Source organism: Cotesia glomerata, linkage group LG5 (assembly GCF_020080835.1).
Source record: "Cotesia glomerata isolate CgM1 linkage group LG5, MPM_Cglom_v2.3, whole genome shotgun sequence".
NCBI classification, from domain to species: domain Eukaryota; kingdom Metazoa; phylum Arthropoda; class Insecta; order Hymenoptera; family Braconidae; genus Cotesia; species Cotesia glomerata.
This window is the reverse complement of record NC_058162.1, coordinates 7276357-7295603: the sequence shown is the minus strand read 5'-3', so window position 1 is coordinate 7295603 and position 19247 is coordinate 7276357. Positions and strand designations below refer to the sequence as shown.

The 19247-nt window shown below is 28.0% G+C and overlaps 1 protein-coding gene across 3 annotated transcripts in view; it reads left to right on the top strand.

Moving 5' to 3' along the window:
• The window catches only part of LOC123265477 (CCR4-NOT transcription complex subunit 6-like), a 602565-nt gene that overhangs the window by 574943 nt on the left and 8375 nt on the right, over positions 1–19247 (top strand). For all 3 annotated transcript variants that reach the window (XM_044729267.1, XM_044729268.1, XM_044729266.1), the window contains exons 5-6: positions 2931–3243; positions 7798–7949. In XM_044729267.1, coding sequence (XP_044585202.1) covers positions 2931–3243; positions 7798–7949 — 465 coding nt within the window. The remainder of the gene's footprint in view (positions 1–2930; positions 3244–7797; positions 7950–19247) is intronic.

Here is a 19247-nt window from a genome sequence, read left to right as displayed (position 1 = left end):
CGAAACGATCGTCCACGTGGGTAGAGGATAATAACCATTGCCGCCAGACGCGTCCAACTAATTATGATGCATCGTATCCTGTATCTACTAATACATATAGGTATATGTATAGATATGGCTAAGTATCTCCTATATTCTATATCGGAGTTGTTAATTTCGCTCCGACATACTTACACTCCGTAGACTCAATCACCAAGTAGCTACTTTGCAAGATCACTCTCACTGGCTATTTTAAATTAAAGCCCATCTAAACCTACTTTTCAGTTATTATTATCTTACCGGGGTCTCGGGATTCGTTATTTAACTGCACTTTCAGCCTATAAAATCACTGATACTGGTTCTCGCATAAAAACAATAATCGTTTGCACGTTATTGTACAAGCCCGTTTTTTTATTTTAAAAATCATAATCGATTTAATATTTCTTTTATGAGGATTTATTGAAATCATTTATGTATTTATTAATTCTGGTAAACTTGACTGAAGGATCTGTTAATGCTTTCTGTAGCTTGTTCATGAAATTGGCGTTTCGCAAGCAAAAAAAGCGGGAAATTTTGAAAAGTAACATTTGAGGGTACGAGGAAAAAAATACATTATTCAAGAAAAATATTCTTAATTTAAGAACAAAATGATTTTGAAGAAATGCATTTATAAATTTACTAGCTTTTACTCGCCCGCTCCGCTGGGCGCTTTATAGAATTGCATTTTTAGATCTAGACTTGAAATTTAATTAGAGTATTTTTTTGACTTGCTCAGATTCCCAATTCTATCGAATTGGCATGCATCTTTCATCCATGTAATTATTCTAGCTAATATTCATTGTAACTTTCAATATGCAATCATTATAACATTCCCGTGTCTTTCTTACAAAAATGAATAATAATTGATATGAAAAAAAAAAATTTGTAATGAGCATTGAAAGTTTCAGTTAAAGAAATTGCAGGTCTCCTAAGTGAAGAAATCTGCCTAGTATATAAACATAACCAATAGAATTAAAAAATTTATTTTAAACAAATGACAATCGAATAGAATGAATTTAGTTACAATAAAAATTCATTATTTCTAAGCTAAAAAAATATAGGTTCCAGATAAGTAATCACCAACATATCATATACTAAAACTTTCTCTGAAACACGCTGCATCTTATGGTATAAGTATTATTCCGATCGGTTCAGTAGTTTTCGCAGTATAACCGGACAAAAAAACCGGCTCTCCATTTATTAGTATAGGTTTTTCGTTTTAATAACTCGTTAGCTTAACTTTATTAGTATAATAAATAGTGATAAGACGGTTTTTTTTAAAAGGCAAAACTGAAAAAATTACTACACTAGTAGACATAATTCTTACCAAAAAATTCAGCGTGTTGGAGAGAAAGTTTTAGTTTATAGGACATGCTTAATTGCTCATTTGCAATCTGTTTATTTTGGTTTAGAAAATAGTAAGTTTTAATTATAAATTCGTTCTTTTGATTGTCATTATTTACTTATCATTTGAATAAATATTTATTTATTTATTAAATAATATCCAATTTAATGTGAAATAAAATTTAAATAATTTATAATTTTGAAAATTTGTTTAAAATATCAAAATAAAAATAAACAAGCATTTTCATGAGTTTTCATGATATTATTTCAATTTTTGGATAAGCTGTCATTCAAATAAACTTAATATGTATCTCAAATAATCTCTATATTTACTAAAACATGGCGAGACTTTTTTTAGATATTCCTAACCGAACAAAACTGTTAAACCAATAGACATCTAATTAATCTCATAAAATTCATCATTTCTCAGTTAACGTTTTAAGTTGATAATGTTTTTTCGATATTTTGTATGTTGAGAAAATAATAACTTTTCATTACAAATCCTTTCTTTGGTACTTTTATTTGAGTAAATAAAACGTAGTGATTGTATTGTTGTTTGACTAATTTGATATTTTTCAAGTTCAATAGAATTTTGATTACTATTATAGAGATGTCAATATACAAAACTAAAAATAATTTTTATTTTTAATGATCAACTTACAAGGTATTTCGATAATATTAACACCATTTATCCTTGCAATTAAAAAATTATAAACGTCTACAAAAGTCATTAAGAATATTTTTTTACCATAGCGTAGATTTTTCCATGTAATTTCTATTTAACGCTATGAAAATGATGTGAGTTAATGTTTGTTTGATAAAAACAATTTATCGGATAGGATAGATGAAGCACTCTGAAATAGGAATAAAATAACGATAAGACGGGTCGTAAATGTTTGAGCGGGTATTTCATTACAGCAGTAAAGCCAAGACTTAGTGAAGGTTCGCGAAACCAGGAAGTTTTAGTTGGGTATTAGAGATATACAATGCAAACGAATGAGAGTGAGTGTCTTACATTAGTAAGTTGGTTGTTGGTTGTGGGTTTCTGGAATATCAACCGGTCCAAGTGTTGAATCTTTGTCTGTTTTAACCTGCCCCAGATAGTACAGAAACACCCAGACTGAGCTTCTCCCGTAAAAGCAGCCCCAGAAACGAAAACAAGATGAGAATTTAATGCCACCTCCTTTAGTATATTCCCTTTTTGCAGATCGGGAGCTGCTGTAGAGCCTTCACATTAAACCTGCTACCTACTTCTATATTCGTAAATGCAACCAACAGAGTTATAAAGCTCATTTTCGCGGGTCACATCAACTTAGTAGCTTGTTAATTATAAATTTATAACATTAACATTTAAAAATTGAAAATTTTATTGACATTTTTTTACTGACTGAGAATTCTATTCCAATTTTATTTTTCTACAAATTAAAAACAAAGATTAATTTTTAAAAAAACTGAAATAGAGAGAGCTCCTCAAGCATGTAACCAGCAGGGTTCGATTCCCGGCTTAGTATCGTTGTCCATATTTAAAAAAAAAAAAAAACACAATTTTTGTTTCGTTTCTTTTCCAGGCATTTTCACAGTGATGTGCTACAACGTTCTCTGCGACAAGTACGCCACCCGACAGATGTACGGCTACTGCCCCAGCTGGGCCCTTGAATGGGAGTACCGCAAGAAAGGAATCCTTGAGGAAATACGTCACTATTCAGCGGATATCATCAGCCTCCAGGAGGTCGAAACGGACCAATTCTACAATTTCTTCCTCCCGGAGTTGAAGCGCGAAGGCTACGACGGAATTTTCTCCCCGAAATCTAGGGCTAAGACCATGGCAGAAAACGATCGGAAGTACGTCGACGGGTGCGCCATCTTTTACAGAACAGCTAAGTAAGTATCATCAACCTCACGATATAAATATTTATTAGTTATTAATTAGCTTTATTAACAGTTAATGATAATTTATTCAAACTCATGAATAAAAAGTGCACCGTAATTTTACTTTTACACTTTTTACAACCCCATAATTTCAATAATTAATTCCAAAAAAATATAAGAAATAAAATAAATAATAAAACAATGGTTGTAAGTTCTAACATTTTTTTTGCGCTTAGAAAAAAATTAATTTGATTCAAGAGAACATTTCTTGAACTAAGAACAAAATTTTAAATAGTTTAATTTTCTTGAATCAAACAAAATTTATTCAAGATTTATCAGTTAAGATAGTTGTCGTGGTTAAGACATCCCGTCAGAAAATTCTAAATTTTTTTATACTTACTAAGGACATGATGGTAAAATTACCCTTAAAATTTGAAGTTGATTGACCACCTATAACCTGAGATGAATTCAATTAAAAATTGGATATTTAACATTGATTGCATACGCTCTCTGCAGTTCTGTACTAGTTTATTAGTTATAAAAAAAATCTGTCAGAAACTTTCAAAAAACTGATAGTCTTTTAATGTATTTGTTGTGAGTTTAAAAAAAAATAAAAATTTTGATCGTTTAATTATTTATAAATAACGGATTAAAATTCAATAATCTTTTATTAAAAAGTTGATGTGACGTTTTCATTGTTGTCGCTTTTTGTTGCTATGGTGACCACTTTGGCAACTGTTACCGTAGCAACGGTTACTATGGCAACGGTTAAATATTAATGAGTAAAATTTGTAAAAATATTGATTAATTAAATTTTCACTAATAAACATTTTGACAGAAGCGCGCAAAGCGCGTTCGATTTTCTAGTTTATGAAAAAGTACACAGAAAAACAAATGTTTTTAAATCAAATATATAATTTTGAAGAATTTAATATTTTTGATTTGAGTAGAAAAATGTTTGATTTAAGGAAATTGTTCTTGATTTAAGGAAATTTTACTTGATTCAAGACAATAACCCTCTTCAAAATTATATTCTTGGTTCAAGAATTTTTCTCTTGAATCAAGTTAATTTTTTTTTCAGTGTATATATCTACGGAGTCGGACAAAAATACTATGGGTTACGTCTCTACAGGTACAGTCTTGCGTAAAAATTATGGATTACTTAGCTACAAGCTCATATACTTTTGCGACGCGTATAATCTCGAATTTTTTGACAATATTGTACCATGACAACTACCTTAAAGATTTTTTTTACTTAGGTCAAGGAGTCGAATATCTCCAAAATAATTCTCTTGGTTCATGAATTTTTCTCTTAAATCAAATAAATTTTTTTTCAGTGTGTACTTCGGATTTTTATTATAAAAAATTATGCAATTAATTGTTTATAAATGATTTTCAACGATATTAATTTCACAAAATATTATTAACTGCTAATAAATATTTTTTTCCAAGAAAATATTTATTAATCTCGTTAAAAAATAATTATAATTAAAAAATGAATAAATTGTTCCCACATGCATCAATAAATTTATTAACAGTCAATAAATTTTTCTACCAGTGTAATAATAACAATAATTAATTAAGTTTTAAAGTAAAAAATTAAAAAGTTTCTCCGAACATTTTTCTCAAGCCGGTACTTCGCCTACAGACTACAGAATGTAGTTTATAATAAAATAATGAAGGCAAAGAAGGCTGGTTATAGTTATGGTACTAATCAATCGAGGACGGACGAAGAGAAGTCTGGATGTCGATGATAGTTTAAGAGATTTGAGCGAGTATTTAATAGCTGAGTCGTAGAGGGACCGTTAGATTAGTGCGGTGAGGTAATGTAGGAGTACAAGTTAGTTTCCAGAGTAACTTTTATATTAGCAGAGTACGTCTGGGCGCTATAGATCACGGTAATGGGCCTAGTCTGATAACTCGAAGCAATAAGACGAAAAAATATCACAAACTGGACTCTTCAATCCTGGCATTTAAAATAAAGTTAAGTTTGCCAGTACACGGGGACATAAATGCAATCGTGTATAATACACATTCAGACATTAGACATCAGGTGATAAAGTACACAATGGTTAAGCTTAATGTGAGTGCTCGAAGGTGCTTGAGACTCTGTCGGAATATTCTTGGGAATCTTGTGTGTATGTAAGAGTGAGCAAGGCTGAAAGAGGAAATGGAAGAAAGGAAAGAGCGGAAAGACGGGGATATGAATGTGAGCAGAGAGAATAAAGTTGATTTTAGTGTCTGTGTGTGTTATCAAGACCAGGACGATTCCCGTCTTCTCTCCGGGCGATACTTTTCTCGTGCAATAAACTTTCAGCAGGGGACTGAAAGAAAAACTCAAGGACAAACTAGAAAGACTCTTGGGGGATCCTCACTTGGATGATCTTGCTCTTTCGATGAACAAACTTTTCCTATTTTTCAATGTTTAATTTTCCATTCACAAATCGATCTTTGTTCATAAACTTTCTTTTGGAGATCATTGTCTACAGAGTTATACTTTTTTTTTATAGTCACAGAAAAATGAGAATAATTGTATTCCAATAGTAGAATGTTAATCATTCGAGCAGACAAATTTTTAGCCACTTATTTTAACAAATTGTTACACTGATAAAAAAATTAACTTGATTCAAGAGTCAAAATCTTGAACCAAGAATACCATTTTGAAAAAAATGATTTTCTTCGGTCAAGAGAATAAATTCTTGAGACAAGAAAAATTTGATTAAATCAAGAATAATTTCTTGACTCAAGAAGATTATTTTCTTCAAAATGGTATTCTTGGTTCAAGATTTTGGCTCTTGTCAAAGTTAATTTTTTTTATCAGTGTACAAATAAGAAAGCCCAGATATTTAAAGGACTTATTTGTTGAGAATGACTCTCGATGTTCGAAAAGATTAGTAAATAAAATAAATAATATACAAATTTGTTTGTAATTATTGCTATACGTTTATGGCAAAATTTTTAAATCCATCCTCTAATATTAACTATCCATCTAGCCTTGAAGTCTTTAAAACTAAAATTTTAAATTACTTACTTAAGCTTAATTTTTGAACCATATCCTAGTACTCTTATAAATTGTTCTATAATCTAGAGAATTTTATCTAATTAATTAAGGAAATACCTAAGAATATTCTGAAAATAATCTTAGTTAAATTCTGTAGTTATATCTTACCTTATAAAATTACATATTATCTATTATGTTATTTCTTACTTTAATTATATCATTCATATTGTATCGACTTAATCTATACACAAATGTATTCTAAGTACTTGTATTTCATGCAATGAAATACATTTTGTATAAATACTTATTAATTTGCAATTACCTTGGGATGATAAAAATAATCCAATTAATCAATCATTACTATGTTAAATTATAGTTAGGATTTTTCGCGACAAGAGTCATTGCGACACAGAAAAAAAAATTAACAAATCAAGTAAATAATTTTGAAGAATTTCATCTTTTTGATTTGATTAAAAAATTTTTAAACTAAGGAATTTTGCTCGATTTAAGTAAATTTACTTTTAAGTAAATTTTACTTGATTGAAGAATTTTTCGTCTTGATTCAAGTAAATTTTTTATTTACTGTAATAAATTAATATTTTTAAGTGAGAAATATATTCTACAATTTAATTTTCGGTGTTTAATTGAGAGAGTTAAATATTTATAATCATTAATTAATGATTGGTAGATTTCTTTACCATAAAATTAAATTTTTATTAACCACGCTATTTTTATTTTAAACTTATTCAAAATTATTTTTTACTTTTTAACTTGATTTATTATCAGAAAGTTTTTCAGTCTTTTGATCTACAATTTTTCTTTTTATTTTCTTAATTCCCAAGTGAATTTTTTAAAGTAATTTGATCTAAATACTTCAAAGAAGAAGTAAGATTTTTCCAATAATATTTCCCTTGAACGAAGTAATTTTCTTTCCGTGTACTAAAAAATAGTTCCCCAATAAAAAACTCTCTATACTAATGAAGCATTATGAGTCTCGGAATTGAGTACCAAAATTAATGGAGCAAAATGAGCTTTTAATGACTCCCAGCCATCAAAATAAACCAAACGAATAGGCGCTTAGCTTAAAGCAATCGTCTATCGTCTAGGTTATGTTCATTCTCATTCAATTACATTTACAAATGAAATGGAAATAAAGTAAGAATGAAAATAAGAATGAGAATAATAAAACGGGTGTGTTTGTTAGAAAGAGGAAAGGAAGGAAGGAAGGAAGGTAAAGAGGGATGTAAGTCTTGGTAGTCACGGAGAAGCACTTGTACGGTTACGTGCTTCACATGACTAAACGAGATTGTATTCCACATAGTAGGATACGTGATACGCCTGCACTTCTCATCTCTTACAGTTGATGTGGAAACCTCTCGGTACTTTAAAGCATGTGCTCGATAGTGTGGCTATTGAGTACTAAGATTGACGTCCACATTATCCTTAATATTTTCAACCCCTTTCCCTCTACCTCCAAATTTATTCTATTATAAATTATGGATTATATTTAAAAAAAAAAAAAAAAAAAAAAAATGCCACCCTTCAATTTTGTTATTTTTTTTTAGATTCACGCTTATCAAAGAGCACCTCGTGGAATTCAATCAACTCGCGATGGCCAACGCCGAAGGCTCGGACAACATGCTGAACCGCGTTATGCCCCGGGATAATATCGGATTAGCAGCTCTTTTACGGACTACTGAAGCTGCTTGGGACAATGGTGAGTCTATTTTCTCTTTTACCATTAACTAAATTTTATTTTTTAATTTCGAATCTAAATCGGTCGATTAAGGTTAATGTTTTAAGAATTAGATTAAATTATTAAAATTTTATTAAATAATCACGGATTTGAATCAATATTACACTGACATGGAAACAGAGAGTAATATTCAGAGATTACTCGAACCAAGCTTAAAATCCACTGATTAATTCAAGAATCTGGCTTGCTGGCATTGAAATTACGCCATCGCTTCAATTTGATAGGTATAATTTAAATCCTCGGTATCAGGGAACATTATTCGATCTATTTTGAGACAAAGCTTTTAGTGCATTTACGGCACGTTATAATTCACTTTTGTGTAAATATATATTGAACATGGTATATACATAAGGGAGGGGGGGGGGGCAAAATGGGGTACTTAAGAAACCGTTATGATTTAAAGGACTTAAATATGCTGATTTTTCTCGTTTTCAGTCGTAATTGAAGGAAAATAATCAAATTTCAAGTTGCCGTGGAAAAAAAAATTTTTTTTTTTGCGGGCAAAATGGTGTACCCCCTGAAAAAGTGAAAAAAAAATTTCATTATCCGAAAATGAAATGTCGTTAAAAAAATAAAATTTTCTTATTGATAAGTCTACGAAAGAACCCAGAGAAATGAACAAATCACCCAAAAAAGAAACATTGTTATAGTTGACGCAATATACTCCTAACAAAAATTGAGGTAGCAAAAAAAATTTTTTAATTTTGTAGTAATTTTTGACGGGTTTCGCTTGAGTAAAAATAATATCAAGATAAAAAAAAGAGTTCCCTTGAGAAGATTCTAATTTTTGGATCTCCAGGTGAAAAATTTTTTAGACATAGTTCTCACGCAATTTCAAGCAATAGCACGAAAAAAAAACATTCGTAATTTTTTTGCACTCTCTTTCTTGGTTTAGGGATTCGGGAAAATTTTTTCAAGTTGAATGATCTTGTAGGCCTAAAGATCTTACTTTTTAAATTAAATATCTCACAAGCCCACCAAATGATTTTGAAGAAATTGGCGGCCTCTGACAAAGTTTTCTGAGCATTGATAGTTAAATTATGACATCAAAAATTATCCAAGAATCAATTTCGAAGTTATTTGAAAAAGACATTCTTTTAGAATGGTTAGTTTACACAGAAAAAAAGGTTCACTTGAGCCAAGAAAATATTCTTCTTCCTAATTATTTTCTTAAGCGAAAAAAAAATTTTCTTTTTGACACAAGAAATTTCACTTATTCCAACAAAATTAACTCTCTTGTTTTAAGAAATATGTATCTTGATCCAAGAAAATTTATTTAAGTCAAGGAAATCTTCTTGTTTTTAGAAAATTCAGCCTCTTGCTCCAAAAAATTAAATATAAAGATAGAAGTAAATTTTCATTAATATTTTTATTGATTAACATATCAAATGAGAAGATCAAATAATGTTAAATCATTTTTTGTCATTCAATATGTATAATTGCACGCTAAAATAATATAAAATGGGTATCAAATATTCAAGAGAAAAATTTCTCAAGGTGAGAAAATTTTTTTCTCAGCTGAAGTAGGTGGTACTGCTTCCCTAAAGTATCTAAAAATCTTGATCAAATGTAAAAATTTATTGCATCAAGTATTTATGATAATTTGAATTAAGAAAAAATTACTTCCACCAAGAATAGAATTTCAAGAAAAATTTTTATTTCGGGCAACACAACTTCAGTCTTCCTTCAGGCACCTGAAAATTTTCTTGAGCCAAGAATTTCGTTCTCCAGTCAAGAAATTTTTCTTTCTGTGTAAGATTTTTCTTCGACAGATTAGAGGTTTACACTCACATACACACACGCCGACAGATATCCTCGTAGGAATATTAAGAACTAGTTCCTAGGACCTTAAAAATGTGAAGATCAGATTAGAACTTGATTTTCGAAAACTGGCATGGAACCAATGACTCCCCGATTTTTTTTTTTTTTTTTAATCATTCATTTGTAAAGATAGAACTTAAAAATTTAGAAAAAGTAATCGTAGATGTGAAAAAAAATTTATTACGATGCACAATGACGATAAAAATTACTGTAAGAAAAGTTAGAAAAAAAAAATTTTTTTTGTTTTTTTAATTAAAAAATTTTTTTTTCTTTTAAATTGTAGGAAATGTCGTTAAAATATATTTTAGGAAGCTGAAAGAGCTTTTTGGAAAAAAACAATTTTCTTACGAAATTTTGGGGGTACCCCATTTTGCCCCCCCCTCTCCCCTATATTACATAGTAATGTTGAATTTTAATGGGGATAATCTTTACTTTTTATTCACACCATTATTAATTTTTAAATGAAATAAAATATTTTTTATATAACCTGCATTTCAATGCCTGTTGAGCCAACCGAAACTAGACAATTTCAGACCAATGCGACTGTTGCCGGGCATGAATCAATCATTTCTTACCAGCAGGCAGAAAATGATGATTTTCTGCCCACGAAATGAAGTTGCAGCTTTATTTTCAATCTTATCAAAGTATCTTTTGTTTATTTTATACCTTTATAATTGTCATTCTAACCTTTATAATTATTATTCTTAACTGTACTGACATAATATAATTCTGTTACTAAATATAAATAAGAATTACAATAGAAAACTATTTAATTTACGAATAATGTTTAATAAAAAATAAACCATTACTATCTTGAATTGTAGTTTTTAATTTTCTTAATAAGTTTTATAATAAAATGGTACACAGTAAAAAATTTTGCGTCAATGCGTCAAAAAATTTTATGTTAAATATTCAACACTTTTTTGTGTTAATTTAACACTTTTCTGTGTTAATTTAACACAATAAATGTTAAATTTACACATAAAAGTGTTAAATATTTAACACAAAAATTTTTAACATAAAATTTTTTGACGCAATGACGCAAAACTTTTTACTGTGTGTTTTCGCTATTCGTCTGAAACTATCTAGTTCTGGCTGGCTCCAGACATTGAAACTAGCATTTTTAATGCAGCTTACATGAAAAATATCATGTGTGACGCGGGATGGAACACCCTTAAATAATTATTTAAGATTTTGTTAAATTTGAAAAAAAAATGAACTTAAATAATGATTTACATTAAAACTTGCTGATTAAATTGGATATTTTTCATTTTATCACAAACTAGAAATTTAAATAGCGCACTGTGCGCGCACGCTAATATTCACCAATGATGAATCGCGGGCCACTTTTTGCGAGTTTTGACATATGACTAACTTCGAAAGTTTTATGTATTTTTATTTAGATGATATCGTTACCTAGTCTTCATTACCTGCCGGTACTTTAATTAAGAAATTTATTTTTACAAATTGTTGTTTATTAATGTAAATAGAATAATTAAAAACATTTTTTTAATTTTTCAATTTTTTATACCCAAAAAATGAAGGGACTGTAAGACTAAAAATGATCCGTAACTAATATTATTATCAAGTTTTTTAATACATTTTCTACAGAAATTTTTGAGAATAAAATTTTTGTCAAAATTCTTAAAAATACTTCATAATTCTTTGAATAATATTATAAATATTCAAATGCGATTGAAAGTAAATTTAAAAAACTTTTTAATTTCTTTATCTGAAAAAAATATTGAGTTAAAAAAAAAAATTTAATTACAGTTTTAAACTAATTTATTTCTATCTCTGATTACTTAAACAAAAAAAAATTATTTTAGCGTAAAATTATAATAACTAAATAAATCCGTTAATCCATGCGATGGTTTTTATGCGCCTTCCAAGCAGATATTTCATTACTTTGTAGATAATGAATTGACATTACAAATATAATTAAAAAAAAAAATAATAATAAATAACACACATAACTATTTGCAAGTTCCGATAATTTTTAGCACGAGTCTCAATTAACTATCCCGATAAAAAAGAAGCGTTTATTTCTCTCATAATTTTTCCATTAAGGGTAATTGATATTAAATCGTTATCAACTATGTTAATATTATAATAATTTAATAGTATCAATTATCTTGTCATAATCTAATAAATAACACAAATAGGAATAATATTTCAAGATCATAACATACACTGAGAGTGTAACAAGAAATAAAAAAATGAATAAATGGCAAATGGAGTAAACCTGTACTATAATCGTGTATCATTTTATCATGAATGCTCTTATTTCGTCAGTAATGAAACGCATCAGGTACTTATACATATTATTACCCACATTCATACAATAAATATACACTACCATGCCCATGCACACACTTATCATACACATAAATATAAATACATATTTATAACAGATAGCACAACAGAAATTAACGATCTTTGAAATAAATGAGAGGCAAAAGTGCTAAAGGATCCAACGACCATCACTTACTACTCGCGTTTGTGCCTCAGCCCTTTCGTTCATCATCATTATTGTTTTTATTTCAGAATAAATACGCAACATTACATATAAGTTACAATTTTGTACGCCGGGATCCGGATTTTTGTAATTCAAGCCAATTAACGCTCGATCGTACATAATTGATGGGGACTGGGATGGAATCGACACGCAATCATATGATATACTTAGTAGTATTCATAGTATACATCAACATTATTAATGTATACACATATAATACCTTTATACTTGGTCTTGGTACTCTTAATACTCGAGAAAGATCAAGTTCGCTCCAGTTTTATCGAGTATCTATTAAGGTCTTACACGCGAAAAGTGGCACACTCCCCGCTCCAGTCGATAAATTCACTCCTCAAGATTTGTCATAAATTGAACTTTTATATTCCTGTGTGCATTATATAAACATCTTTCATATATACATTTATATTCATATTTGAATTTATGTCCAACAGTCGAATACATATTTACTAGGCCCTATTTTGTAAGCTTTAATGTTGACTAGAATTTTATCTAAGAAAAATCGTGTCCACCCAAGCCTAGCAATTTTTAGTAGATTTCATAGAAATCTAACTATTGCATTGGTCCTCATGACGGAACTTTTGAAAAATTTTGCTATATTTCGACTCAGCTCGTCAAGCGGATTCAGAAAATGTATATGGTTCAAAAGTTTATTTATTTATATATATATATATATATATATATATATATATATATATATATATATATATATATACAAAAAAAATTGGGGCTGCCACATGATTTTCCTGTGGCAGCCACATGATTTTCATGTAACAGCAACATGATTTTCATGTGGCAGGCAATACTATAATAACAGTTAAAACCACAAAAATAATAATTATCATGATAATAATAATAATCTATATTATTAAGAGAATAAGAAAAATTTTGTGGCCAGTATATTTTTATGATAAAATGGGTTTTTATGGTTAAATTTGGTACCATTAGAAAGGTCTTGACCCGGAGTTGTGCCTTTTCAAGGTTTCATATAATTCTCACTAATAGTCAATTTACTATGATAAGAATTAAGAGCTTATATCTTTAAAAATGTCAATAATTAAGTACTAACATTGCTATCTTGTCAACTAATGATATTTTTAAAAATATAAGCTCTTCTCGATGTTACACTCATCAAGAGCTTTCATTTGAGTACCCACATGCATTTTGATATATTTTTCATATATAAATATATATAATATATATAAATATATGAAAAAATTGATGTGGGTGCTCAAATGAAAGGTCTCGATGAGTATAATGTCAGGATGAGCTTATATCTTTAAAAATGGCAATCGTTCACCAGATGCAAGGTCATTTCTTAATTATGTATCTAGAGATAGAGCATTTTCGCATGCAGCCTTAATTCTTATCATAATAAATTGACTATTAGTGAGAATGATATGAAACCTTGAAAAGGCACAACTCCAGATCGAGACCTTTCTAATGATACCAAATTTAACAATAAAAACCCATTTTATCATAAAAATTTACTGGCCAAAATTTTTTTTATTCTCTTAATAATATCGATTATTATTATTGTTATCATCATGATGATTATTATTGTTGTTTTAACTATTATTATAGTATTGCCTGCCACATGAAAATCATGTGGCAACCACATGAGAAAATCATGTGGCTGCCACAGGAAAATCATATAGCAGCCACATGAAAATCATGTAGTAGCCACATGAAAAAATCATATGGCAGTCACATGAAAATCATGTGGCAGCCCCAATTTTTTTTTGCGTGTATATACGATATAATCGGCATTGTCTCTTCTCTAATTTCCGTAATTCTATACGGATCTCAATAAAACGCAACATACTTATTCTTAGGACGATTTCCGAGGTTAAGTTCTAAGATGAGCCAAATCTGTTGATTAGTTTAGAAATGAGAGCAATTCAAAAATTTTCAAAAATCGCAAAAATTTTCACTTTTACCGTATTTTCGTGCAATTACAATTGAACACGATATCTTATCAAAATTCTATAAATGGCATCTGAAAGCTTATTAAATAAGCTTTAATTTGTGTACCTCATTATCAGTCTAGGCCAAAAATCACCTGCTTTCTCAGACAGATTTACTGAAATTTTACTTTTGCATTCGTTTTGACGTCTTTGTTGTTTAATCAAACAGAAATGTATTTTTTTTTTTTTTCGTATGCAACCCTAGTAGTATTTTTATTATTCTCCATGAAATCTACTTCCTTTGGCCTTTTTTAGTATTCTTTTTTATTTTCAATTTTTTTAAGAAATCAATTTTTTTATCATTTGAAGACATTTTTTTTATTATCAAAATAACATTTTTCAAAAAAAAATTTTTTTTTCAATTATTTTATTGTTTTAAACGTTAAGAAAAAAAAAGTGCCATTCGACTTTATGATTTTTTCAATTTTAATAATTCTCATGTGGCTACACAGCAAAAAATTTTGCGTCAAAAAACTTGATGTTAAAAATATTTGTGTTAAATATTTAACATTTTTTTGTGTTGATTTAACAGAATAAATGTTAAATTTACACATAAGAATGTTAAATATTTAATATAAAAATTTTTAACACAAAATTTTTTGACGCAATGACGCAAAATTTTTTACTGTGTACCATTATTAATCTAATAGACTAATTCTACTCATCTTCGAAATCAATCAAGGTAATCGTCTAAAGAATATGTTTGACAAATTAAAATCCGTCAAGAAATGTAGACACAATCGCGGAAACATGCTGTTTTCTTACAAATTTCTCAAAAACTAAAAAAAAAATTTAATCTCCATAAAATTACTAAAAACTAGTGTTAGATAAATTGTATAGGTCAAATTAAATTTTTGAGCTTTACTCGACTAGTTTAGAGAGATTACGACAAAAATCCGAGTAAATTCCGACATGACGACCAATGCAAAAGATTGATTTCTATGAAATCTATCTAAAAATATGTGATAGTTTAAAAAATTTATAAATATTATTTTTATGGATTAAAATATCATGGACTATAAATCTAAACAAAAATATTTTTATTAATGTAAAAAAATTTGGTATTTATTTAAAAGTAGAATCCACAATATTTGAACCTATAAAAATGATATTGAAAATTGTTTTTAGCAAAAAAAAATTTTTTTAATTCATAAAAAATTAAATAATTTAAGAAATCAAAAATGTTAAGTTTGTTATTTTTTTGTCATTTAGAAAAAAATTTTTTTTTTCAAAACTAACAATTTGAAATAATTTTTTTTTTCTAATTTTTATTTGTTATAAAAAAAATGTGATTGTTTAAAATATTCTAAGTATTATTTTTGCATTGAAATATTATGAAATGAAGAACAAAATTATCCATTTAAATTCCGCTGACTAAAAGATGAATTTAACATACTTAATACTCCATCATTCAGCTCTTAGATCTAGAAATATTATTTTTCTGACAAAAGAATAACCCCATAACCAATAAGATACTTTAAAACTATTCTTCACGACGTAGCAAGAAAAATTTGGGCATTAAAATGACCTAAAGCGTCGTAAATTAGATACTAAACTTAGAATTGAATTTTTTTTCATTTTCCTGAATGATTTAATGCGGTGCAAGTCTTGGAAACTAAAATAAAGTTCGCCTACTCAATTTAACGAGACTATTAAATAAAATATTAATATTTAATAGTAAATTATGAAGAATGAATAATGTTGAATTTGAAAATAAAGAGCATTATTTATTTGTAATAAAATAAAAGGTCGACAATAAATGATTGCAACGGTACAATGTTAGCTTTATTACGGAATAAACTGCAGACAATGTTTTACTTGAAAGAGTTTTGAGGATGAAAAACAACAGTTGTTATTGTAGTACCACACCTTGACAAGATTCTACGAGAATTATGTCACTGCGCTCCCATTACTGTACCGCAACGCTCTGAAGACCGTACGGGAAATAAAAAATACCGCGGAATTAACGAGAAGAAGAAGAATAAGAAGAAAATAATACGAGGACGTAAAATAAGAATATAATAATAAGAAGAATAAGAAGAAGCGCAACCCAGACTAAGAACAAGACCAAGACCAACAAAAAGAAGAGAAGAGTATCGGAGCACCTAATTAATTACCCACTCATGTTGTCGTGCAAATATTTTCCTACTTATCAACATATTTATGAATTTCTTCTTACCAAGAAGAAGAAGTGAATATACACTGCGCCCCTTGATAACCAGCTAGCTTCATATGTCATATCACCCAGTCGATGAAATTTATTATCGTGCTAAATACTCTTTGAAGGAATAAAACGCACCTGGGTAGGAGTGAGTGTATATCTTGATATTATTAAACGTGACATATTTGACTGCTGGCGAATTTATGACTCTTGGCTTAGCTGTCAAACGAGCAGACAAACACTGACGGTTGATGGGATCCCTTAGGCATCGCTCTATCGAGCTTTTCATATTACATGTTGGATGTATGTATATATACTTCTATGCTTCTATAGGCAGATACAAAAAAAACCTCCATTCACTTTTTTTCATCTCGGATATTTTTTTTAATAATGTTTTTTTGCCATAGACTCGGCCATTCATCTGACCGATAAAAGCTTTCTTGTAAAGCCCACTCTCGTGATATTGATTCACTGTAATTTATGAGAACTGGGCGGTCGATCGTTGGTTCTGCTGGTGTGCTCTCTCAACCTCAACTTTACTTGGAGATACTACTTCGCGACCGGTTGTAATACATTCGTGATATCCATAAAATCCTTTGCGTAGTTTATATCTTTTTTATTATTTAAACTACTCCTGATTTATTTATACTGAGGTAGAAGTTGGCCTTAAATTAAATTCACTTTCTCGATTTTCAATTACTTTGAGGTGAGAGTTTACTTACGAGTTTTACCGAGAAGATAAGTTGGAATTTTTTTTGGTCAACGGGATGGATCAGCTTTTTTTAATTTGCTTGGATTGATGATTAATTGAAATTTTGGTTAGGTTTATTTTGAGTTTAGTACTCTCTTAAAATAAATCATCGGTGGAATTTCACTGATTCAATCAGTGAAATTGTCATTTACTGGTTGGAATCAGTGAAATTCCACTAATTTATTTTAAGAGAGTAGATCGGTGGAATTTCACTGATTCAATCAGTGAAATTGTCATTCACTGGTTGGAATCAGTGAAATTCCACTAATTTATTTTAAGAGAGTAGATCGGTGGAATTTCACTGATTCAATCAGTGAAATTGTCATTCACTGGTTGGAATCAGTGAAATTCCACTGATTTATTTTAAGAGAGTAGATATATTAATTGCGTAAAGATAAGAACTTTGAAAATTTTAATTCTTGCAATTTGGAATTGTTAATTTTTATGTCAATAATAAATAGTTAATAATTTTAGTTATTTTTTAATCAACGTAATGCAATGGGCATAAAAGAGTTTTTTAATTATAAAAAACAAGTTGAGTAATGAAAACAGTTAAATAAAAAATGTATACAATGATTTTTTTAGTTCTTAGATATTATTTATTTTTTATTATTCATTAATTATGATACTGATTTTAAGAGACATTTAACAATTTTAAGGATTTTTTAAATTAATGAATTTTTGTAGAAAATTTTAAAAATGTGATTGTAATTTTTCTTAAACATTCTTTAGAATTAATTTCTTTGTTAACCCTTCAGTACCCAGGTTATAAGAATTTTACTTTAAATCATGAAAAAAAAATTCGACAAAAAAATCTGCGTCCAGGAATTGTAAAAAAACGTAGAAGGCAAATATTTTTTTAACAATGAAATCAAAAAAAAAACTTGACAATTTTTTAATCTTATTTAACGAATAAATAACGTCTGAAAAATTATTTTTAAAAAATTGCATATTAAACTTCTTACAATTTCTTCATGCAGAATTTTTTTTATATATATTTTTTTGCATAGTTAATTTATTTAAATGACACTGAATTTAACAGACATCTAAAAAATTTTATTATCATCTTTTATTAATATATTTTTATTAACATCTAAATGATGAAAAAAATTTAGTAAAAAAATTCCACATGTAGAAATTACAAAAAGTTATGGATATTATAAATTTTTAAAAGTATTTTTTTACAGTAATTTATTTATTTATAGTAGATTTCTGCTAATTTCAGTATCATTTATTTTAAAAAATCCTAAAAATTATCAAATATCTTTCCGTTTGAGTAATGAAAATTAAGTAAGCCGACATCTAAAAATTTTTATAATTTTTTTTATAGAAACAATTATTACAAAAAAATTGAAAAAAAATTCGTTTGTAAAAAATTTGAAAAACACTGTGCAATTTTTAAAAAATATTTTTCCGTTTTAATTTAATAAATGAAAAAAAATTGAAACGTCGGCTAATTATAGTATTATGTCAAAGTATCATATTTTTACATATAATTTATTTATTAATTGAAACCGATAAGTGCTTAAATATCTGCAGATTTAATTATAAACATTATAATTTTTATTAAAGATAAAAAAAATTTGTTCAAATTAAAAATTCCAAATTATAAAATTTCATTTTTCAAAGTTCATATTCATACCTGAATGTCTATATAAATCTGTAAAGAAAATAAAAACGGAAATGTCATCATAATAATTTAGTCTGACAAAATAATTTCAAAGCTTCCAACGAAGATACTTCATCTATAAAATAATGAAATTAATTTAGCAGACATTTAATCATTTTTATAAAAAATAAATTATGACAAAAAAATTGAAATGTAGAAATTTAAAAAAATAAAAAATGTTTAAGGGACTGCTAACTTTAATGTTATTATAAAATAATAAAAAAAAAAAAAAACTTCTTCATAATAACTAATAGCAATAAATAAAATTACATATACATACAATCGTGGACATTAATTTGAGTCAGTTTCTAAGTTTAAGTATTTATCGCCATCAATAAATTTGGCCGTTTCTAAACT